General features: G+C 41.8%; 1 protein-coding gene across 3 annotated transcripts in view; it reads left to right on the forward strand.

Moving 5' to 3' along the window:
- The window catches only part of FILIP1 (filamin A interacting protein 1), a 206,741-nt gene that overhangs the window by 131,145 nt on the left and 49,467 nt on the right, over positions 1 to 26,129 (forward strand). For all 3 annotated transcript variants that reach the window (XM_047763740.1, XM_047763735.1, XM_047763725.1), the window contains exons 3-4: positions 1,762 to 1,935; positions 8,766 to 8,944. In XM_047763740.1, coding sequence (XP_047619696.1) covers positions 1,762 to 1,935; positions 8,766 to 8,944 — 353 coding nt within the window. The remainder of the gene's footprint in view (positions 1 to 1,761; positions 1,936 to 8,765; positions 8,945 to 26,129) is intronic.

The raw sequence follows: 26,129 nt of genomic DNA on the forward strand, positions 1-26,129 counted from the left end.
CTATTTATGGTTGTAAAGCTCTTTGTTTACATTAGCAATGTTAAGGCCAATAAAAATGGACACACCTTGGACTCCAGATGTGAAGTGTGCCTTGCACAAGGGTGCAGGCAAAGGGGATAAACAGGGCCTGAACTACAGCCCAGAGCACTGGACAGCAAGCTGCGCTCTGACTCAGGGCTGTGTCTCCTGGAAGAAGCAGGCACCTCTTTCTAAGCTGCACAGAGACAGTGTCTCTGTGCTTTGTCCTTTCACCCTGCATGAAAACACATGGCCTTTCCATTAAATTATTGCCTGGCTTTAACTCTCTTGTTAATTCCAAACCACTGGTTTCTTCAAAATTGGTATTTCCCAATTTTGTCTTGAAACAAGCACATGTATATGTGGCAGAGACAAGAGGGAGAAAACCTGCAAATTCCAGTCCATTGACATTTCTACAAAACATTCATCTTTAGCAATTTGGGATTAGATGAATTTGGAGACCACGAAAAAGCAATAAAAGTGAGAAATCTCAAGAAAGACATAGTGGTCCTGTCTCAGGGCTAACAAGTTAGCCCCCTTGTTCATTTTACTTTTTTCTCTATCATTTCCTTTTCTTTTCTTTTTTCATTTTTTAAAGTTTTATCGAAGTATAGTCGATTTACAATGTCATAGCTTCTGCTGTACAACAAAGTGATTCAGGTGTACATGTACACACATTCACTCTGTTTCAGATCTTTTCCCACACAGATTATCCCAGAATACTGGGTAAGGTTCCCTGTATAGCCCCTCGTTTAGAATACCATGATCATGAGCCAGGTTTATGATTTAAAACCTAGAGTTAGCACCACATGGTGGAAAATTCTATTTCATTGTCACAGACTGAAACTGTTGCCAGTTTGTTTCAAGGCTACATGAAGTCAGGGTACTTCTTACCCACCTCAATTACCCAAAAAATGTCCCGATGACAGAGCAACTAGTAAATGTCCATCCCATCTCGACTATAAAGTTCATCACTCCTCGTCTGTAGAAAAAGTGTCCAGATGTATTTGCGTTATGTGATGGGTCCCCGTCATCAATATGATTGAAAGCCTATAAACACGTGGTTTTCTCAAGAGCTTCAACAAGGTGCTAATGTCTTGCCAAGAAACCAAAAGAACACCCCTGACCCAGCCAACCCGACTCATCTGATCAGCAGTCTAGATATTACAGGAATTCAATTTCACCTTCAGTGGGAACACATTAGATTGATAAGTCCAGCCTAGGACCATGTGAGTTCCCAATCACCTGTTTCTGTGCAAAACGAATCACTTGATGGGAACCAGAATATCACTAATAAAAGTTGTTTCTGCTAATTACATGTGGGGTTATAACTGGAAGAGGGAAGAGTGGGGTTTTATTTTCAGCCAGGTTTGAACACGACATGACATTGAGGGCATACCTAGAAAACTTTAAGATTATCATTGACCTCAGGTGCACTGAAACTGGCTCAAATATCCCAGGAGCAGTCCCCCCAACCCCCCTCAGAATCACTGTTACTCCATAGAGCGGTTTTTATGCAGTTAATATTAGCACAACCCCTTTTTCTGCTTGCCTGCTTCCTAGCAACCTGAAGCAGAGTATCTGCTTGCCAATCTGCTTTTGGTAAAAAAGAACAGAAAACACCCAGCGAATTTGCCAATAGCCCTGCCGAGATGGGGGTGTATTCCACAAACGCTGAGCCGATTCTGGGAGCAGAGGATTTCTGTTGTTAACCTCCTGACCTTGCCACGCTTTCCACCACAGGCCAGAGAAGATGTGATCCACATGCTGAAGACGGAGAAGACCAAGCCTGAGGTTCTGGAGGCTCATTATGGGTCTGCGGAGCCGGAGAAAGTGCTGCGAGTCCTGCACCGAGACGCCATACTAGCCCAGGAGAAGTCTGTAGGGGAGGACGTGTACGAGAAACCCATCTCAGAGGTAAACACACCAACCAGCCCCAGAAGGGAGCCTCGGGGTGTTTCCACATCCTCCCACTTTACACGCTTTAACCTTTCCCTTCAAAGGCAACCGTTTATGATGCCCTGATGGAGAATTAAAGTCTAATGACGTGATGCATCATTGTGGATACATTTCATTGATAAGAATTGCAGAAGCATTTCTTTAAACCTACTTAAAGCCCAAAATATATTTCTCATGTGATGGGGAGAGTTACATGCTCTTCAGTCTGTTCTTTTACTTCTCTCAGAGATGATAAATATAAAAATGTGAGGTGCCTATGGGTTTAAGTGTTGAATTTTCAGATTATTATCAAATTGGTAACCTAGAGTTAAATTGATTTTTATTACTGATACTTATGGTTATAAAGCCACTAAGTTTTGATATTGCGTAGACTCAGTCACAATTAAAATGGTCTCAGAGAGTTTCCGGTGTGGTACAACAGAAACAAATCCGACTAGGATCCATGAGGATTCAGGTTCGATCCTTGGTCTCTATCAGTGGGTCAGGGATCCAGCATTGCTGTGAGCCGTGGTGTAGGTCGAAGATGTGGCTTGGATCCCTTGTTGATGTGGCTATGGTGCAGGCTGGCAGCTGCAGCTCTGATTCGACCCCTACCTTGGGAACTTCCATATGCTATCAGCGTGGCCCTAAAAAGAATAAATAAATAAATAAACTAATTAATTAAAATTGTCTCAGATGAGGGGCTAAAACATAAAAGTTGAGGCAAAATACCAATGGAAGGCTTAGGGCAAATTGTTTAAGATGAAATCTAACAAGACAATATTTAATCATTTTTATACAAGATTGTATTAGGAACTACTGATTGTTGTTAATTATTCATGATACCACATGTTAAAAATATTCTCACATCATAGCAGAATCTTGATGCCATATCAGGGAACCAACTGATGGGTCCAGCCATAATGACTCTTCAGAATTCCTGTAAAAAATTTCACAGATGTGAAATTAGTTTCATAAATGAAAAAAGAACACAAAAGTTAGGAATCTGAAGCAATTCATTTCATTTTACTGATTTATTTTTTGGTTGAGGCTGCAGCATGCTGAATCTCCTGGCCCAGGGATCAAACCTGTGCAGCAAAACACCAGATCCTTAACCTGCTGAGCCACCAGGGAACTCCAGAAGCAATTTATTATAATTTAACTTTTAACTTATGAAAAACCTTGCTTCAGCTCAGTTCGACATATCTTGTAAAGATCTGATTTAGACAGTATCCATAACTGATTGACAGCTCTTTCCCACCTGCCTTTTTAAGCCTCTTTAATCTTTCTTGTTTTTAGTCACCATGCCCAGGCCTAGGAAACCCATCTTATACGAGTGGTTTTCCTCACTGCCACCTCCCCTTGTTTCTGAAGCCTTGGGGCCTCATGGGGACACACTTGAAGCAGGTGACTGTTCCTCAGAACTTTGCCTTCTCCTGTATTTGAACTTCCTAATTCTTTTTCTTTTTCTTTTCTTTCCTTCTTTTTTTCTTTCTTTCTTTCTTTCTTTCTTTTTTTTGTCTTTTTAGGGCCGCGGCTGTGACACATGGAAGTTCCCAGGTTAGGGGTCCAATCAGAGCTATAGCTGCCAGCCTATGCCACCAGCCACAGCAACACAGGATCCTCAACCCATTGAGTGGAGCCAGGGATCGAACCTGCATCCTCACAGTTACTACTCAGATTCGTTTTCACTGAGCCACGTTGGGAGCTCCTGAACTTCCTAATTCTTGAGTAGCTTGTCCTACTCAAAGCAAAAAAAAAAAAATTTTCTTTTGTCACAACCTTTTTTTTGCAGGAGGAAGGCTTGGCTGAGTAGTGATGTTGTTTTTAACAATTTTTTTTTTCTTTTTGCTTTTTAGGGCTGCACCTGTGGCACATGGAATTTCCCAGGCTAGGAGTTAAATCGAAGCTACAGCTGCCAGGCTATACCACAGCCACAGCAACACTGGATCCTTAACCCACTGAGCAAGGCCAGGAATCGAACCTGCATCCTCATGGATACTAGTCAGATTGGTTTCCACTGAGTCATGATGGGAACTCCTGTTTTTAACATTTTGATCAGTTTTTTTTTTTTTTTTTCAAATGGTCACCTTCTTGCTCTATCACTGCTTTAGGGATGTTAGAGTTTTTGATTTGTTTGTGTGCCTCCACTGTCTCTGTGTTTTCAGAAGCATTTGTCCTCTGAATGTCACCTTCCACACTGTGTGGTCTTCCCCCCCCCCTTCCCGAGGAGTGATGACTATGCCAAGAGGATCCTTTGTTCAACATACAGCTTACCTCCTGTTCTGTACTTGAGTCAGACCATCTCTCCTAAGAGGGCTCTTCCCATCACAGCACACCCACGCTTGGGCTGCTCCTTCTGCCACCCTGCCCAAATCGCCTTTCATTTGTCTCATCTCTCCTTCCAAATCTACATCTATCTACAAGTTTCTTGGGCATGTTCACTCAAGGCCCACCTATGGCAACTAACACCCTGAAAGTCACTCAAATGTGCTTCACCATCCTACCCTGATCTTCTCAGATTTTAATTCTTAAGCCTGTGGAGGTTTTCTGTAACCAGACTGAACAGCTGTTGCCGTCTTCCAGAGAAAGGCGCCCTGCTGGATTTCAAGAAAGACCATCAGCAGTTTCACAAGGAGCTCCTCAAACATTTCCGCATTAACATGCAGGGGAGTCTCGTTGCTCCCTATCTCTATCTCCTCTGTCACCCATTCTGATATAACAATGAAAGAAATAGCTCCTTTTATAAATAGCCTTATTTTAACAGCACTTAGATCTATTTCCCTTTTGGGTAAATCCAGTTTGGTCTTTAAGACCTCATGTCTCCTCTTAAGTAGATTTCTATCTTCCTAAATTCCTCCTCCCATGAGTGCTCAGTCAAGACCCAAGCTAAGATCATTTCCTGAATCATGATCCTTTTGTCTTAAACACATGGCAATCCCTCCCTGTCTCAAGTTTCCGAACTTCTCCACCAACTTGATTCAGGTACACTCTGTCTTAGTAAATTTTGGCCCTTGGTGTTATGATGATCTCACTCCATTTTCCTTCCACCTCGTGCCAAGTGGGAGCTACCCATTTCCAAAGTCATAGGTGTCCATTTCACTTTCACTATTCATTAATAAGAACTGCCGTTCCTCTGCGGTTCGGCCAGTTTGGAGCCTGAAAACCAAAAGCCAAGGGACACAGTGTACGTGATTGATGAGCCCAAAAAGCTCGCAGTTATGGGAGGTGGTCTTCAGAGTCTCTGGAAAAGCGACAAAGATCCAAGAGGAAAGCCCACCTCAGTTCTCTCCCAAGGGTCTGATACAGTTTCAAACAAAATAACAAGGAACAGGGTTTGGCGCTGCTGGTCCATTGCTATGTAGGTTAGTTCTTACATCCAGCATTTAAAACTGAAAGCTAGATCCTAAGACACGAATGCTTTGTTGCTAAGGAGGAATTTACCACCCTTGTAGCTTATAGTCTGGTTCTGCAGTCCTGGGTGAACAACACGGTACAGGCACGAATATCTCAGCACCCTTCCTCTATGCAGAGTCCAGGAGGAGACTGTCTTCTTGATCAGGCAGTCAGTGCTGAGATTAAGCTGTGCTAGTGTCAGTGGGACGAACGCAGCCCAGAGACACAATAGCCACTACTCTAGGGTCCAGCCCAGGACAGCAGCTGTTGAGAAGAGCCCATCTCAAAGGCTTGCACAGGCAGGACATAGCAAGGCTAAGCCCTAGCTCCTGCCCTAAGCTGCCCTGGAACACAGTATCCACTCTGCTGGCTTTTCTCCAGATGCCCCTACAATGTCTCTCTCAATATCTCAGTCAACCGCCCTATTAATAATGCCCCCATCTTTTCCTCTGGAGTTCCATGGTTACTAGTTGGACTGAGGGATAACTGCAGGAATCTGAGATATGACTTAAAACATTTAAGTTGGAGAGCCTGTTGTGGCTCAGTGGGTCAAGCATCCAACACAGTGTTTGAAAGGATCTGGGTCTGATCCCTGGCCTCACTCAGTGGGTTAAGGATCTGGTGTGGCTGGGAGCTACAGTGTAGGTTGCAGTGGGTTAAGGATCTCATGTTGCTGTAGCTGTGGTAGAGGCCTGCAGCTGCAGCTCCGATTCAATCCCTAGCCCCGGAACTTCCACATGCCATGGGTGTAAAAAAGGACAGAGAAAGAAAGGAAGAAAGAAAGAAAGAGGAGTACCCTTCCTGGCTCAGCAGTTAACGACCCTGACTAGTATCTATGAGGCTATGGGTTCAATCCCTGGCCTTGCTCAGTGGGTTAAGAATCCCACGTTGCCGTGAGCTGTGGTGTAGGTCACAGATGCAGCTCAGATCTGGCATTGCTGTGGCCATGCTGTAGGCTGGCGGCTGCAGCTCCGATTCGACCCCTAGCCTGGGAACTTCCATATGCCATGGGTGCAACCCTAAAAACACAAAAGAAAGAAAGAGGGAGGAGGAGGGAGGGAGAAAGAGGGAGGAAGGAAGGAGAAAGAAAGAAAAGGGGGAGGGAAAGAGTTGCTCCTTGTACATTTCTGATGATGGTGATGAGGTTTCAGCAGTGCTTGCCAAATTCTACAACATACGGTGAAAATTACACTTTGTGGAAAGATGGGAGAGTTCTCGGGGAGAATATTTTATAACAGGGAACTATGCCAGTGAGAAAAATCTCTTGTATAGACTGTCCCCTCAAAACTCCAGAAATGTATCCGAACACAGCCTGCCGGTCCTGAAAACTGGTATGACCGGGGGCAGTTAACCTGGGCTTCTCCTGTCTGTCTGTCTTCTCCTGCATTTTGTTTTATTTTGTTTTTTTGTTTTTTGTTTTTTCCTTTTAGGACTGCACTGGCATATTGAAGTTCCCAGGCTAGGGATTGAATTGGAGCTACAGCTGCTGGCCTATACCACGGCCACAACAATGCCAGATCTGAGCCATATCCCTGAACTACACCATAGTTCACAGCAACGCAGGATCCTTATTCTGCTGAGCAAGGCCAGGAATTAAACCCGTAGCCTCATAGATATTAGTCAGATTCAGTTCCACTGAGCCATGACAGGAACCTCCTGGTCACCTGCTCTTAGGCAAAGGGAATGGAAGCTTAGGGAGAAAACACTGAGGATTATGGAGGTAGTACTGACTGACTCAGGGCCCCACAAGTGGCTTGTTCACCATGAAGACATAATACAACGATGAAGACATAATACAACGGGAGAGGGACCCTCAGATTCTCCTTATGACTGAAGGGCTGCTGTGGATGGTCAGAGGAATGACTGATACTGTCCCCGTGGAGCTGCTGCACTGGGCTCTAGGGAGTTGGCTGTGGGCTCGCGAAAGGATTTGAAATATGCCTGTTTCACCTAGAACAGCAGGTCCCACCTGCAAGTGGGGGTGCAGGGATGTTTCCCTGCAGGGGGTATCTGACAATGTCTGCAGATAATTTTCTCACAACTGGAGGTACAAGTACAGGCATGCAGTGAGCAGAGGTGGGAACAGGCCCTCAAATAAAACTGAATCAGCCAAAAATGTCAGTAGTGCTGAGGCTGAGAATTCCTGCACCAGGGTCTGAAGAGGAGCGGAAGGCTAGAGAAACTATTAATATTGTAAGACTGGGTACAATGGAATATTTACTAAATACTGACCTTGTTCCAGGCACCAGGGACTAAAAATACGGTCAAGGCATAGTCCCTTAAAGATTAAATAGCCTGGGAAGTTCCTGTTGTGGCTCAGTGGTGACAAGCCCGACTGGTACCCATGAGGATTTGGGTTTGATCCCTGGCCTCGCACAGTGGGTTAAGGATCCGGCATTGCCGTGGGCTGTGGTTTAGGTCGAAGATGCAGCCCAGATCCTGCATTGCTGTGGCTGTGGTGTAGGCCGGGAGCTGTAGCTCTGATTTGACCCCTAGCCTGGGAACCTCCATATGCCACAGGTATAGCCCTAAAAAGCGGAAAAAAAAAAAAAAATCACATAGCCCGGCCAGATAAACAGACACCAAAAGCCCTGTAATCATATGTGGTAAAATCTCATTTAGTCTAAGATTCATCCTCTTGACAAGTTCTGAGATTTGCCCTATTTAGCATCTCTTGAGAAAAGAGGACTGTGGGTCCTTTGTACAACGTTTCCTAGAAATGTGCAGAGCTGCAAGCCTTAAAAAAAAAAAAAAAAAAGGGAGTTCCCATCGTGGCTCAGCAGAAACGAATCTGACTAGGAAACGTGAGGCTGTGGGTTCGACACCTGGTCTTGCTCAGTGGGTTAAGAATCCCATGCTGCTGCGAGCTGTGGTGTAGGTGGCAGACGAGGCTCAGATCTGTTGTTGCTGTGGCTGTGGTGTAGGCCAGCAGCTGTAGCTCTGATAAGACCCCTAGCCTGGGAACTTGCATATGCTGTGGTTGCTGCCCTAAAACGACAAAAGACCAAAAAAAAGGTTGTGCCAGTGAGAACTACCTACCCACCCAGGGGTGGGGTCTGGTACGCGTGCATGCCAGCTCTCCACCTTTCTAAGATCAGGAGGGATGCGAGTCTCTTTCTGAGCAGGGGGCTTTGTCCCAAGACGTGGGTCTGTTCTAAAAGCTTAGGAACCAAACCTACGTTCACAGAAAAAGAGCCAGAGGCCAGAAGTCACTGCTGCCTTGTCATGGCTAGTTCATAATGCCCAATGGCCTTAAGAAAAGCAATGGAAAGGGGGAAAATTGCAGACAAGAGCAGGTTCCACCATGTTCTCCCCTTCAAGTACTCAATTACTAGACCAATGCAAACAACGTATTTAGAGGCATCTGTACATGAAATAAGATATGAAGCCCTTTCCCACGTTTGCTTCCTCAGCTGGACAGACTTGAGGAAAAACAGAAGGAAACCTACAGGCGCATGCTAGAGCAGCTGCTGCTGGCGGAGAAGTGTCACCGGCGCACAGTGTATGAGCTGGAGAACGAAAAGCACAAGCACACGGACTACATGAACAAGAGCGATGACTTCACCAATCTGCTGGAGCAGGAGCGGGAGAGGTAAGTGCGCATGCACGCAGCTGCTCTGCCCACCTGCCCACCCTCCTGGCAGACACATGCCCAGAGTCCAAGTCCACGTCTGAAGGGTTTGCCCAGAGTGAGACAGGCTTTGCCTGGAACCCTGCGTGGTGAACGATCTTGCTGGGGGCCATGTGAGTAGGACAATACTCTCCCCCTGGGATGTTGAAAGTGAGAAAGCCCCAAACTTAGGGAGCATCTATTTTATTTGATCAACAAAGCACCTACATTGGAGAAGCCTCTTTGCTAATTACATTCTATTAGAAATAATCTGCTTTTTCTCTTTGGGAAAGAGAGACATCATTCAGTTTAACCACTTTATTTTTTTTTTAAGCCTGACATGGCTCTTATTTTTTTCAAATTCTTTTTAAAAATATATTCTTATTATCGTTGATTTACAATGTTGTGCCAATTTCTGCTGTACAGCAAAGTGACTCAGTCATTCATATATATATATATATACACACACGTATATACATACATGTTCTTTTTTTTCTATGTTCTTCTCCATCATAGGATATAGTTCCCTGTGCTCTACTGTAGGACCTTGTTGTTTATCCATTCTAAATGTATGGTTTGTATCTACTATCTCCAAAACTCCCAGTTCACTCCCCTCCCCTCCCCTTCCCCCTTGGCGATAGTTTAATCACTTTAAATGAATCCTATTTGTTCTTAATACTGGTATAGGAAATCTTACTATTTGGTTGTATATAAATGACTTAATGACTAGAATAACCTGCTTAACTTTCTAAGGGCTGCATAACTCTTAAAACTCAGTGTAAAATAAAACAGAACAAAAATGAAGCGTTGTGCTTGGAACACTGTAGGTAGTTTTCTCAGACCAGGGATTGCCACATTTGGAGAATAGCCTTCAAATTGAGACGCTCTGTGATGAGCCCTTCAATACTATCCCGTCTTTTCAACATCTTTTTTGCTTATTCTCTCCTTTTTTTCCTTATGAATGGTTATGGCTGTGAATCCCAGTCTCTGGATGACACTGAATCACAATGCTCTGAGTTGCCAAGCATGTCTACTTCTGTGTTTAGGATTTGCAAATTAAGAGCCATTCAGAAAAAGCATCACCAGTCCCCGCTGTGTTGTGTCTATTTAGTTACAAAAAGGAGATCTGGTTTTCCCAGTTTAGTTTATTTACCAGAAAAAAAAATACCACTATAAGAGAGTAAATGAAAGCATGAAACAGAACAGATTTGTGTTAAATTTAAAAAAATTATTCATAATGCTTACTGGTTACTAGACTTGGCCAATCCCTGGGGGAAGGAGAAATGGGAAAGTGACCAATTGGCTGGAGTTTTGTGTACAGTACCTTCCACTTATGGTTTCTTTAAGCCTGTCTTCCACTCCTGCAAGCTTAAGTTTATCAGCTTCTTCTTTGGCCAAATACATGGCCTAACTTGACATTTGGGGGCAACCAAAAAGTGAGAATGAACTCCACCTCCTCAATCTCTGTGAGCTTCGCAACCTCAAGAATAGGTATGCAAACAAGGTTCCAAGAATTCCCATTGTGGCTCAGTGGAAAGGAATCTGACTAGTATCCATGAAGATTGTAAGTTTGACCCCTGACCTCACTCAGTGAGTTAAGGATCTGGCTTGCATGAGCTGTGGTGTGGATCACAGACGTGGCTTGGATCTGGCATTGCTGTTGCTGTGGTGTAGGCCAACAGCCGTAGCTCTGATTAGACCCCTAGCCCGGGAACCTCCATATGCCATGTGTGCAGCCCTAAAAAAAAGACAATAAAAACCCAAACAAACAAGGTTCCAGTGGCAGGGTGAATCGTGTATATCTAGGTGTCTTTTGTTGGAATATGGTCAGGTAGAGTAGCAACTTGTTTGATATTTTTTTAAAAGATCAGAAATCAAATAATTCTACAGAACACTTGCGTGAGTTATTTATTTTCTGATCACTCTGTTAATTCTTTGATCTAGAACCAGATATGTGCCTTTTCTACAATGTCCCACCTCAGCTAAAAGCTTGAGGTGAATTCACCTACAGAGTTGTTGGTTTAAGTGAAGTATGAGGATGAAAGACTGTACTTACCTAGCTGTTTGTTTTCCTTTCTTTTTTCTTTTCCTAATTTTTGTGTACTGTGAGAGGCATTGAAATAACAGTACACAATGGACAGCTTTAGAGTTCACCAAGTACTTTTACATCACTGTACAATAATCCTGTCCCAGATGTATTTATTTACTAACTCATGTTGACCAACTATAGGCTAACCATTCCAGTCCCCTGACCCCCTTTTGGAGTTGTTTAATTTTACCAGAGCCGGAGTTCCATCTTGGCTGATCAGAAACAAATCTGACTAGCATCCATGAGGATGCAGGTTCGATCCCTGGCCTTGCTCAGTGGGTTAAAGATCCAGCATTGCCATGAGCTGTGGTGTAGGTTGCAGATGCGGCTCAGATCCTGAGTTGTTGTGGTTATAGTGTAGACAGGCAACTGCAGCTCCGATTTGACCCCCAGCATGGGAACCTCCATATGCTGCGGGTGTGGCCTTAAAAGGACAAAAAGAAAAAATTTTTTCCAGAGCCACTACAACAACCATTTTTCCTGAGAAAAGCGCTGTGTAGAAGATTTTAAAAATCAAAGCAGAGGGAGTTCCCACTGTGGGGCAGCGGAACCGAATCCCACTAGTAACCATGACGTTGCGGGTTTGATCCCTGGCCTTGCTCGGTGGGTTAATGATCCAGCATTGCCATGAGCTGTGGTGTAGGTTCCAGATGTAGCTTAAAACCTGAGTTGCTGTGGCTGTGCTGTAGGTCAGCAGCTGCAATTCTTATTTGACCCCTGCACCTTCCATATGCCGCAGCCCTAAAAATTAAAAAAAAAAAAAAACAAACCCAAAGTGTAATTTTAAAATTATATATCTCATGATGCTTGTCATACTTTGATCAGCATCACCAGGATATGCCACCGAAGTCCACATTTTAGATAAGAATTCACCTAAGAGATCTTTGACTCTCACAGAACAGCAAACCACTTTCAGGTTTTGAAGAAGTATTTTTGACTCAATAGGTTATACTTTAGTGTTTTGTATATTTTCCTGTCAATGGTTTTTCCCAAGTCACCCCCTGACTAACCACCAGTGCACAGGCTGTGAGTTCACGCTGACAGACATGCATTATGCTAAAATTAAACACGCTCCCTAGGACCCTTGTAACTTAAATTGGCATCTCTGAGTTTCTCTGCAGTCTGAGGCGTCCACTGTGGCCGACCTGCAGAATTCCTGGGGCAGTGAAGCCTTTAGGATTTTCTCAAAGGTCACGCCCTGGATTCCTGCTGACCTTTGGAAATGGCCCTGCTAAATCCCCTGTGGGTTAAATCTCCTTTTTGAAGTAAGCAGTCATAATTAGATCTACTTATGGGGGCTGGCAGTTTGCTGATCCTGGGGCTTTCTTTCCCTTGGGCCGTGTCACAGGGGAGCCTGTCCCCACCAGGACCTGGGCCATGGCTCAGCCAGGCCCCAGCCCCATGTGGCCACAGCACCTGCAGGAGAAGCTGGGCTGTAACTAATAGAGGATTGGCTTTCTCGGAGCCCAAGTGGGAGTCCTCGAATAGACTATTCCACGTCCTTTGTTTGCTTCTTTGCTCTGCACTCCCTTCTGTCTTTGGAAAAATCCCTTTTGTTGGGGGGGGGGGGAAGGACCCAAGAACTTTCCTTTGGAAACATGGCCCTTTGTTTTTCCTGCAAGCATAAGTAAAGGAAGCAAAAAAGTAAGACTTGAGACGAGCCAGAGCAGTTTGTTCCTTATGATCCCCCAGCTTATACAGGTGTGTGGCCTTGTAGGCCACCTCCACCTAGACAGCTTTTGGGTTTGGGGGGAGGGGAGGAGGAGGGGCATGGAACCAGGGGACCCTCAGACACAGGTAGCACTTAGGCTCCATTCTCTATATTTGTCCTGCTGCGTTAGGGTTTCTCACTTCCTTTGGAAAATGGTTAAATACAGAGGGACCCAGGCAGACAGGATCAGCAGCAGGTGTTCTTTGATTTGGGGGTTTTTTGGGGGTTTGTTTGTTTGTTTTTGCTTTTTAGGGCTGCAGCTGTGGCATAGAGAAGTTCCCAGGCTAGGGATCAAATTGGAGCTATGGCTGCTGGCCTACACCACAGTCACAGAGGCTTGGGGTCTGAGCCATGTCTTTGACCTATGCCACAGCTCATGGCAATGCTGGATCCTTAATCCACTGAGTGAGGCCAGGGATCAAACCAGCATCCTCATGGATACTAGTCTGATTAGTTTTTGCTGCACCACAACAGGAAATCCCCAGTAGCAGGCATTGATAAGCAATCCAGATTCAGATATTTGATGAAACCAGAAATCCCTAGTTTTCCAAAAATGCCTTGGCTTAACCAGCAGAAGAGATCAGCCCTTTCACACCTCTCATTCTATGGGTTGAGTGATTGAGGCCCAGAAAAATGCTGTAGCTCAACTAAGACCACAGTGCAGGCCATTCATTGGTCTAGCACTTTTGTGCAAAATGTTCTCTTGTGTAAAATGGCTTGTTTTAGGTTTTTTTGTGTGTGTTTGGGCTCTCCACCTCCATGTTCTTATATCCAAACTGAGACACAGAATCTTAAAAGGCAGAATGAGGGTTATCATGAGGATATAAACAGATATATTAGGACCAGTGGTGTCTTTAGACTGTCAAGATACAAGAATCTTTGGCACAGCATCTGTTGGGAGGAGCAGCCCAGGACTTGTTTGAGCAGTGTTTGAATAGCATACAGCGTGTCTACTGCTGCTACATTCTGATGGGAGGCTGAGCATGATTGGGGGTGGGGAGTAATAAATCCCCCCTCCAAGCTGCCTTCTTGTTATGACCACTGACCCTCACCCTGAGAGTGTGAAAACTAAGGAAGCAGAAGTTATTTTTCACTTTTCAAGAGTTGTTAAATTCATCCTATATAAAAATTCCACCAATTAAGATAAGCTGAAAATGGACAATATATTATTCTGGGCTTCCTTTATTCTAAATCAGAAGACTCTGGAGTTCCCATTGTGGCTCAGTGGTTAACCAATTCAGCTAGTATCCATGAAGACTGAGGTTCAATCCCTGGCCTCGCTCAGTGGGTTGAGGATCCGGTGCTGCCGTGAGCTGTGGTGTAGGTCACAGACGTGGCTCGAATCTCACATTGCTGTGGCTGTGGTAAAGGCTGGCATCTGCAGCTCTGATTAGACCCCTAGCCTGGGAACTTCCATATACTGCAGGTGTGGCCCTAAAAAGACAATAAATAAATAAATAAATAAATAAATAAATAAACTCTGATCATAATTTGTTACCATCATTTACTGCATTTTTACTTTTTTACAAATCGTCATGTTCCCAAATTAAAAAGTGGAAATAACATGGAGAAAATGCATTGGCTTAACTCTCATTTTTAAAAATATAGATGAAAATATCCTTCATTACATTAATTAAGATTAGGTGACGGCTCCCTTTCTAACTGCTATATTCTGTTTGGTCTATATTTTGAGTCAATTTGATCTATAAGAGCATGATTCTGAGCACATGAGATCACCTTCAGAGTTTATACTTTATTCTCTGTATGAACTGCAGGACTTGAAATTTTCATCTCACACTTAGCTAGGGCTGCTTTAAGAATGTCAAAATAGAATACAGTTACATCAAAAAGTGGTCTGAAACTAAAGAAATATTTGGAGGGATGTGTGTGTATGTGTGTGTGTAAATGATGTGTGGAGTGCTGTCTAAATCTATAACAGAAGATACAGATTTTAAGGCTTTTGGATTCCACAGACTCAGCTGGGACTACATAAATAATTACATCATCATATAGTCTTGCAGCCAACCTTCCAAGTATAAGTTCATTTTTTTAAAAACTGCAAATCAGCATCTCGAGAGAAAACTCTTAACTTGTGGGGCGGAGAATGAAGGAGCAGGGGCTTGATGGAGGGGAAGCTTTCAAGCCCCACTCTGGTATTGTTCATCTAGGCCTGGTGGTGGGTGGGATAGGCTGCACCATCTCGCCTGCCTCCATGGGAGAATGACCAGTCGGAGCAAGTTTGTGAAAAGTTACTCTAGTAGCCTTGGGAAATATTCTTGGCCCACTTTATAGAAAAAGATGCACATCTGGTTCCCTGACATTTGTTCCTTAAGTTTCTCAGATTTAGATGCCTTATCTCTGAAATACGGCAGTAAGAAGGACTTTTCTCACCAGTACCTTGGAGAAGCAGGAGAAAGCACTTTGTAGAAGAAGGTTGCGGATGGCACGTATATGATCAACTCTGAGTCATGGATGGGTGGAACATCCTGCAGCAAACAGCAGAACCCTTTTGCCTGTGCTTGGCACTCTGCCAGAGGCTGCACAGTTTAGCTGGGCTAGATTTCATTGAGCTCCCTGATGTACAGGATATGGTACACATCTTATTCAATCCTTATAAAACTGTATGAGGTACAATTACCAGCCCTGTCTAGAAGATAGCAAAGCAGACAAGTTAAATCCCTTCCACCAAGGGCACTTGCAAACGGTTCTTTGGAAGAATCAAAGTTTGAACTCTCACAGTTAAAAAAAAAATTGGGGAGTTCCCATTGTGGCGCATTGGAAACTAATCCAAATAGTATCCATGAGAAAGTGGGTTCAATCCCTGGCCTTGCTCAGTGGGTTAAGTATCCACCGTTCCCATGAGCTGTGATGTAGGTCACAGATGTGGCTCAGATCCTGCGTTGCTCTGGCTGTGACATATGTTGGTGACTTCAGCTCTAATTCAACCCCTAGCCTGGGAACCTCCGTATACCACAGGTGCGTCTCTAAAAAGAAAAGAAAAAAAAAAAACTAAAACCCTCTTCTACTTCCAAGTTCTCACCTTCTGATGGAAATGAGATTGTCATTTCTCTAGCGTTTGGGGGGAAGAAAAGATGTCTTGGACTCGGGACATCGCCCAGTGATGTCCATCCATTCTGTTGCAGGCTCAGCATTTGGATTCACAGACCTTAATCCGGTCCTGAGATCTGCCACCTACTATCAAGATCCTACTAAGCAAGAAAATTGCTGGGAATAGGCAGCTTCTAAGAAAGGAGAGGAATTAGAACTGAGAGACTCAGTCACAGAAAGAGTCTGTTCTAGAGTTGCTTTTCTGAAAGAACCCAAGGACCAAACTGTACCTTCCAGGGCCTTTTACCCTTGCAAGATGCAAATTTTCCTGCTGTAAAATGTGGTGGAAATGAAGGAGGCCGAGGTGATTTGGTGCTGTGTCTAGCGCACAGCTTGTGTGTTTGTGTGGGGGAGGGTGTAAAGAAAGTGAGGTTATATCTTACTTAAAGGGACCAGGCAGTGAGTCAAAAAGTCAGCTTCTCAGGATTGGAAGATGGAGTTAAAAGAGGATTCGGTCCTCTCCAAAGACCCAGGTTATTAATATACCTACTATCAGGTCTGCAGAACCAAGAGCCTACTACTCATCCTTAACTAGACACTCACTGGCTTAAATATGACCTAGTTCATTAAAAATGCCTTCAAATCCTGCTTTATAGCACTGGGAACTATATCTAGTCACTTATGGTGGAGCAAGATAATGTGAGAAAAATGAATGTATATGTGTATTTGTGACTGGGTCACCTTGCTGTACAATAGAAAATTGACAGAACACGGTAAACCAGCTATAATGGGAAAAAAAAAAAAAGAAAATCATTAAATAAAAAAATAAAAATAAATTCTTAAAAAAAATGCCCTTAAAGACCTGAATAGACATTTCTCCAAAGAAGATATACAGATGGCCAACAAACACATGAGAAAATGCTCAACATCGCTGATTATAAGAGAAATACAAATCAAAACTACCATGAGATATCACCTCACACCAGTCAGAATGGCCATGATTAATAAATCCACAAATAACAAGTGCTGGAGGGGCTGTGGAGAAAAGGGAACCCTCTTGCACTGTTGGTGGGAATGTAAACTGGTACAGCCACTATGGAGAACAGTTTGGAGATACCTTAGAAATCTATCCATAGAACTTCCATATGACCCCACAATCCCACTCTTGGGCATCTATCCGGACAAAACTCTACTTAAAAGAGGCATGTGCACCCGCATGTTCATTGCAGCACTATTCACAATAGCCAGGACATGGAAACAACCCAAATGTCCATCGACAGATGTGGTATATATACACAATGGAATCCTACTCAGCCATAAAAAAGAATGACATAATGCCATTTGCAGCAACATGGATGGAACTAGAGAATCTCATACTGAGTGAAATGAGCCAGAAAGACAAAGACAAATACCATATGATATCACTTATAACTGGAATCTAATATCCAGCACAAATGAACATCTCCTCAGAAAAGAAAATCATGGACTTGGAGAAGAGACTTGTGGCTGCCTGATGGGAGGGGGAGGAAGTGGGAGGGATCGGGAGCTTGGGCTTATCAGACACAACTTAGAATAGATTTACAAGGAGATCCTGCTGAATAGCATTGAGAACTTTGTCTAGATACTCATGTTGCAACAGAAGAAAGGGTGGGGGAAAAAATGTAATTGTAATGTATACATGTAAGGATAACCTGACCCCCTTGCTGTACAGTGGGAAAATTAAAAAAATATATATTAAAAAAAAAAATGCCCTTGAAAAAAAGAGGTGTTTCCTGGTGGCTCAGTGGGTTAAGGATCCAGCATTGTCAATGCAGCTGCTAAGGTCACTGCTGTGGCGTGGGTTCAATCCTGGCCTGAGAATTTCTGTGTGCCATGGGTGTGGCCACAGAAGAAGTGCCCTCGAAGTGTATTTCACCAAATCCCATCTGTACAAAAATACTGAGTATCTGGTGGATACGATCTTTTCCCAAGCTTTATAGTGTTCTCATTCTCATGGTCACTGAGTTAGCAGCCTCTGACCTAAGATTCTTCAGATCCTTAGTAAAGCAACTCTTAATAGATATGCAGAGAGAAACACCTGATTAACAAAAATTTCTGATGAATCAAAGGTTATGATCTGAATTAATATGCTATTCCTTTTACTGTTATGGAAAATATTTCTCAAGTGCATTTTACTATTTTTTAGAAAAATATTAATATACCACAAAATCCAGTTATGTCATATTTGATGACTCAAGATCTAATAGCACTGCTACCTCAATGAGTCTGTATGTTACAACCTCAGGGCCTATTAGATTATATTCAAATCTAAATGTCAATTATGGCTGCATTTTACTGTAAATAGAATGGTGAAGATGTTTTCCATTTATTAGGGCTTAACCTGGCTAATTGAGAATTATAGTTAATTAGATTCAGTGTATTCGGACTTTTGCAAAAACAACAACCACAAAACTTGAATTGGGATGGACTCTGATATACAAAGGAGTAGGATAATAATCAAAGAAAATTGGCCAAAAGAAAGTAAAAGAGTTGAAAGGGAGGGCTTAAGAGACAAGGAGCAATAAACACAGTTTACTGTTTAAGATTTTAGCATGTGGAATTCCCACTGTGGCTCAGTGGGTTAAGGACCCAATGCTGTCCTACAGCTCCAATTCAACAACTATCCCAGGAAATTCCATATGCTGTAGGTGTGGCTGTAAAAGGGAAAAAAAAAAATTTAGCATGTAAGAATGCCTCAGTCCTGTTATTTCACATCCCTTGTTCTAGAAGAGTCCTGACAGAAGTGAGAATGGAGGAGTGTTTGGAAATTTAAATGTGAGAAATAAAGAATAGGAATCCAGGGAGTTCCCGGATTTAGTAAAACTCAAAAGATTTTACTAAAATCAAAATTCTTCCTTTTCCTGAAAAATCTGAATTGTTGACATTGGGTGCGCAGTCTAAAATTGAGTCTGTTGGCATTCCGTTTGTGGCTCAGTGGTAATGGACCAGACCAGAATCCGTGAGGATGCAGGTTTGATCCCTAGCCTTGCTCAGTGTGTGATCCAGCGTTGCCATGAGCTGTGGTGTAGGTTGCAGACAACTCGGATCCCGTATTGCTGTGGCTGTGGTGTAGGCCAGGAGCTGTAGCTCTGATTCGACCCCTAGACTGGGAACTTCCATATGCTACAGGTGAGGCCTTAAAAAACACAAACAAATAAAATAAAATAAAAATGCCCTTCCTTCTTTGCTTGGAAGTAATGGAGTAAATTACTATACTGACTTCAGTTTAGAGAGGTTTAGAGGAGTACTGTGTGGGATAGTACTCCTGGACGGAGGGCCTCTGGTGCCAGGCAGCAACCGCAGGAAGCAGCCCCACCTCTTCTGCACATACTACGTGAACGGAGGGGCAGCTGGGCTGGAGAAAGCCAGCCCCAACTTCTGGGGAAGTCACCATTCAATTCAGGTCCATAGACCCCATTTTATTTATTTTTGTTTTTATTATTTTGCTTTTCAGGGCCACACCCACGGCATATGGAGATTCCCAGGCTAGGGATTGAATCAGAACTGTAGCTGCTGGCCTATGCCACAGCCATGGCAAACACCAGATCTGAGCCATGTCACAGCTCATGGCAATGCTGGATCCTTAATGCACTGAGTGAGGCAAGGGATCAAACCTGCATCCTCATGGATACTAGTCAGATTTGTTTCCGCTGAGCCATGATGGGAACTCCACTGGGTTCTTTACTTGAGTGGGTGGTTTAAACCACAGAAGTCTATTTGCTTACAGTCTGGATGCTTGATGTCCAAGATCAGCTATCCCAGAGTGGCCAGGTTCAGATGAGGCCTCTCTCCACCTTCTCGCTAGGTGCTCACATAGTCCTCCCTCTGTGCAGGTACACAGAGAAGGATCTTTCTATAAGGCTTCTGATCCTATTGGATTAGCATCCTACCTTCATGACTTCATTTAACCTTATCACCCCCTAAAAGCTGTATCTCCAATAAGGTCACAGTGGGGGTTAGGCTGAAGTATATGAGTTAAAGGGGGCACAATTCAGCCCATAGAAAAGAATATGGCAAAACTCGTGGTTCTTCCTCCAATAACTCAAGTGAAAGAATAAATTTGGTGCCTGATGTATCCAGTTGGAAAGATCTTGATACAGTGTCAGTGTCCTACAACCCTAAGGAGATATCTGGATTTTCCCTGTGTCTCAGAATAGCTGATTCCAGGAGAGACATGAGAGCAGAACTGAGGCCCATTTGGACCAGCAATCTGAGAATGTGGACAACTGAGGCCAGAGACCATAGTGTGCATCTCAGAGAAAGCCCTCGTGGAAGCATGGCATCTGAATGAACTTCCCCCATCCCTTGGGGTCTCAGAAATTAGCCCCAGCTCCAGAAATGGGGTCCTGAAGCCCTAGAGTTAACCCAGGAGACCCTGACTTGATTGAAGAGTCTTTAACTTTACAAAGCGAAACCCTACTTGACTGAGTTTACCCCAAAACAACTAAGATAAAAGAGAATGGGGCGGAGGTGGCAGAGGTGATGGTGGTGGATGCTGACCAGTGTAGGATGGCAGTGCCATTAGTGGCTCCAGCAGGTGAAGTGGCTGGGCCTAGTCTGAGCAGCCACTGGCAGAAGAATGACCCAAAACAAAAAGGAGGCTGTGAAGCCTTGACAGCTCGCATGCTTGTAACTGCCCTAGCCAGACACTCTGCTTCCCCTCTACCTTTGAGCTACCCATCCTTCAGAGAATCTATAGATTCTGTTCTCAGGAGCTCAGCCTGCTAAGCTGAGCTCAGTGATAAAGGAGGAAAGACCTGCTCTGCTACTTAAAAAAATAAAAAATAAAATAAAATGAAACAGGAATCCATAATAGAAATATAGAGATATAGAAATATAAAGATAATTGTATTTCTTGCCTGAGTTTGAGGCTTTCAATTAGTACCCCCTGCATTAGTAGATAACCCACTGTGTGCACTACAGAGGCAGAACGTAGTATTGCGGCTGGTTCCAGAGTACTGACAGTGCACATACTAATGTTTTATGAAATTTAGAGGACCATCTGAGCCCAGTCTAACCTCTCCAACCAGAGTTAACTCTTTCCCTGGGTTACTCTGGCTACCTGATAGCAAACCCCTTCAAAATCTGAAATCTAGACACAGTTGTTTTCTCAGTCTCTTGCATTTTGTTTGGGGCTAAAGAGCTGAATGAAAATTCTTGACGCTACCACTTAGGGGTCTACAACCTTAGAGAGGGTACCTAACCTCTCTGCTTCTTGGTTTCTTTATGTATAGAATGGAGGATAAAGGAGTACTCATCTCATAGAGTTGTTTGTATTTATAAGATAACGAATATAAAGTTCCTTCCAAGAGACATAGCATATAAGGCTTGAAAGTGATTATTTCATCTGCTTACTTGTGTGTCAAATACTAAAAGGCTAGATATGAGTTTCACTAGATCAGAGTTTACACTTTCTCAAACTCAGACATTTTGAGAACAGTGCACAGTGTTGGAAAAGAAAACCCTATTGTTGTCTGAAGGTAGGTGTTTTGTATTTAGATTGCAGGGAGATTCATGAAAACCAAACAAGTAGAGAATTTAATAAGGTGAGGAGGCAAGATATAAAACTGCATAGAATCGATATTCAAAAATCAGTAGTTTTCATATATCCAAAAGGCAAAATAATATAAACTATATTAAATATTAGCTATCTAGGAATAAACTTAAGAATGTGGAAGAGCTACATAAAGAAAAATCTTTAATGCTACTGAGAGATATGAAAAAGATTGAGACCAATGGAGAGAAAGTCTTTAGGATTGGAGAACTCAACATTATAAAGAATCGTTTCCCTGTATTAATCCACAAATTTAAAGGTGTCCTAATAAAAACACCATCAAGTTTTTTTTTTTAAGCATAGGAACAAAATGAAGTTATTCTAAAGTTTATATAAAAACTACCCAAGTGGGAGTCCCATCGTGGCTCAGGGGTAACAAACCCTACTAGTAACCATGAGGACGAGAGTTCGATCCCTGGCCTTGCTCAGTGGGTTAAGGATCCAGTATTGCTGTTGCTGTTAGCTGTGGTGTAGGCTGGCAGGTGCAGCTCCAATTCGAGCCCTAGCCTGGGAACTTCCATATGCCATGGGTGCTGTGGCCCTAAAAAGACAAACAAACAAACAAACACCTACACAAGCAGCAATAGTCAAATATTGAAAACAAAAAAAATAGTAGAGAAGAAAAGTTTCATACCAGAAATAAAAACTCATTTTAAAGCTTCAGTGAGTTAAATAATGTGGCATTAGTAAGTATACGAATGGACAGATCAACAAAGCTGATATAATTTCTGGAAATAGATTATAGTAGGTGTAGAAATTTAATATATGTTAAAGACGGCATTCCAAATGAGTTGGAGAAAGTTGGGGCTCTTAGTAGTGGATATTATCATAGTCTTTTTTTTGCCACACCAGCAGCATGTAGAATTTTCCAGGCCAGGGATAGAACAGAAGCCACAGCAGCAACCCAGGCCACTGCAGTGACAATGCCAGATCCTGAACCCACTGAGCCACGGGGAACTTCACAGTCATTTTTTGGTATAGTAATAGGTAATTTATTTGTAAACATGGGGACAATTGGCCATATTTTAGCCAAAGTTATTTTTTTCTCTTTTCTGTCATTTCAGGAGAACCATCAATACAATAATTGTCGTTTATGCCAAGGGAAAATTTAGCATTTACTTTTTAAGTTTCCGAAGGATAGATAAATCCCATGTAATAAAAAATTTTATTTGAGGAATAAAATATAACTATTAAATATATTGCAGGAAGGTAATAACTTTCTATTTTAAAAAGCAGCATTATGATTTTTTAGCTATGTAAAATTTTATGAGAAGTAAAATACTTGGTAACTATGAGCATCCTTTGGAAAAAAAGTGCTATAGTAAAGTAACTTTGCTGAGGTCATAAATGTATGGCCATATTTGCATAACTTTGTATGTTTAAAAATTAATATGTTAGAAAGAAGTGATGACTCATTTTATATAGTGAAAAGAATAAAAGCTTAAACCCAACTTGGACTGGCTTGTTAGAATAACCTAGGGAATAATTATGTTCTTTCCCCAATAGCTGCATAAAACAATAGAAAAAAAGCTATTCTAAAGAGTTGTACCTAAAGGTGTATCAAATTGAGGGATTTAAATGCATGTGTTTTTCAGAAAAGTTATTATAGGTTAGTAAATTGAGTCCAGATACAAATTCACTTACTTAGTCTAGTGCATATGTTGCTTATAATTTTGGATAAAAAAGGTTGATTGTAAGTGATACAGCATATGTATGAAAATAAAAATTCATGCCTATTTCACAGTTAATCAGAGAGCCCTCAGGAACTAGAGCAGATGGGAAATTTTAAGAAACACACAATTAAAATTATTAGGAAATAACAAACAGTCCAGCTAGAATGAAACTTTAATGGGCAAACATTCAGTCAATAACTACAGTCTCAGAGTCTACCCACGTGACAAAAATACAGTGAATAATTTCTGAATGTAGTGGCAGATTTTTAAAAACTCTTTCTAATCTATCAATACCCTGATATTATCAATTGTAATCCAGGCAGTTGTAATGCCAGGTAATTGAACAGTTCTGACAGGCATTCTGTATGTTAGAAAATACAAAACCAAAACCTCCCGTAGATTTTTTTTAGTTAATTGAAGCATTAGTGAGATATATAAGCTCCAGAGAAAACACCTGAATCTAGGTTGCAAAAGCAACTGGATTAAAAGTGAAAATTTCCAACAACTAATTGTTTATTTTAGTTTAGTTTAAGGTTAATTTTGTGTATGTTATTAGAAAGTGTTCTAATTTCATTCTTTTACATGTAGCTGTCCAGTTTTCCAGATACCACTTATTGAAGCAACTGTCTTTTCTCCATTTATATTCTTCCCTCCTTTCTCATAGATGAATTGACCATAGGTGCATGGGTTTATTTCTGGGCTTTCTATGCTGTTCCACCAATCTATATGTCTGGTTTTGTGCCAGTATCATATTGTTTTGATGATGTAGCTTTGTAGTGTAGTCTGAAGTCAGGGAGCCTGATTGCTCCAGCTCTGTTTTTCTTTCTCAGGACTGCTTTGGCTGTTTGTAGTGTTTTGTGATTCCATACAAATTTTAAAATTATTTGTTCTAGTTCTATGAAAAATTCTATTGGCATTTTGGTAGGGATTGCACTGAATTTGTAGATTGCCTTGGGTAGTAGAGTCATTTTGAGAATATTGATACTTCCAATCCAAGAACATGATATATTTTTCCATTTTTTATATTGTCTTCTATTTCCTTCATAGATGTCTTATAGTCTTCAGAGTACAGATCTTTTGCCTCTTTAGGTAGGTTTATTCCTAGGTATTTTAAACTCCTTGTTGCAATGGTAAATGGAATTATTTCCTTAATTTATTTTTTTGATCTTTCATTGTTGGTATAGAGGAATGCAAGAGATTTCTGTGTATTAATTTTGTATACTGCAACTTTGCTAAATTCATTGATGAGCTCTAGTAGTTTTCTGGTAGCATCTTTAGGGTTTTCATATAATACACGTCATCTGTAAAGAGTGACAGTTTTAATTCTTATTTTCCAATTTGGATTCCTTTTATTGCTTTCGCTTCTCTGATTATCATGGCTAGGACTTCCAAAATTATGTTGAGTAAAAGTGATGAAATCACTGATCTTAGTGGAAATGCTTTCAGCTTTTCACCAGTAAGAATGATGTTGGCCATGGGTTTGTCATATGTGGTCTTTATTACATTGATGTAGGTTCCCACTTACTGGAGAGTTTTTATCATAACTAGGAGTTGAATTTTGTCAGAAGCTTTTTCTGCGTCTTTTGAGATGACCATATGGTTTTTATTCTTCAGTTTGTTAATGTGGTGTGTCACACTGACTGACTTTCAGATATTGAAAAATCCTTGCATCCATGGGATAAATCCCTCTTGATCATGGTGTATGAGCCTTTTAATGTATTGTTGTATTCAGTTTGCTAATATTTTGTTGAGGATTTTGCATCTATGTTCATCAATGATATTGGCCTATAGTTTTCTTTTTTGTGGTGTCTTTGTCTGCTTTTGGTATCAGGGTGATGGTGGCCTCATAGAATGTGCTTAGGAGTATTCCTTCCTCTGCAATATTTTGGAAGATTTTCAGAAGGATAGTTGTTAACTGTTTTCTAATTGTGTGATAGAATTCACCTCTGAAGCCATCAGGTCCTGAACTTTTAAAATGTAAGACCAGATATTATAAAACTCTTAGAGGAAAAAATAGGTTGTACAGCCCTTGACATAAATTGTAATCTTTTTAAATATACCTCCTAGGGTAATGAAAATAAAAACAAAAATAAACAAATGGGACCTAATTAGACTTGAAAGCTTTTGCACAGCAAAGGAAACCATCAACAAAATGAAAAGACAACCCACAAAATGGGGGGAAAAATCTGTGCAAATGAAGCAACAGAAAAGGGATTAATCTCCAAAATATACAACCATCTCATACAGCTTTATATCAAAAAAACAAGCAACCCAATTAAAAAGTGGTCAGAAGATCTAAACAGACATTTCTCCAAAGGCAGACAGATGGCCAAAAAGCACATGAAAAGATGCTCAATGTCACTAATTAGTAGAGAAGTGCAAATCAAAACTACAATAGGTTATCACCTCACACCAGTCAGAATGGATCATTACAAAGTCTACAAACCATAAATGTTGGAGAGGGTTTGGAGAAATGTTGGAGGAAATGTAACCTGGTGCAACCACTGCAGAGAATAGTGTGGAATTTCTTTAAAAAACTGAATACAGACCTACCATTTGATCCAGAAGTCTCACTCCTGGGCACATATCCAGAGAAAACCATAATTTAAAAAGATATGTGCACCCCTATGTTCATTGCAGTACTATTCACAATAGCGAAAACAAGGAAGCAACCTCAATGTCCATTGACAGAAGATTGGATAAAGAAGATGTGGCACAAATACACAATGGAATATTACTCAACCATAAAAAGAATGAAATAATGCCATTTGCAGCAACATGGATGGACATAGAAATTATCATACTAAGTGAAGTAAGTCAGAGAAAGACAAATATCATGAGATCACTAATATGTGGACTCTAATAAAAACAATACAATAGAATTTACAAAATAGGAATTCCCATCTTGACTCAGCAGAAATGAATCTGACTAGTATCCATGAAGACGCAGGTTAGATCCCTGGCCTCACTGAGTGTGTTAAGGCTCCGGTATTGTCTTGAGCTGTGGTGTAGTTTGCAGATGTGGCTCAGATCTGGCATCGCTGGAGCTGTGG

Source organism: Phacochoerus africanus, chromosome 2, assembly GCF_016906955.1.
Source record: "Phacochoerus africanus isolate WHEZ1 chromosome 2, ROS_Pafr_v1, whole genome shotgun sequence".
Classification (NCBI taxonomy): domain Eukaryota; kingdom Metazoa; phylum Chordata; class Mammalia; order Artiodactyla; family Suidae; genus Phacochoerus; species Phacochoerus africanus.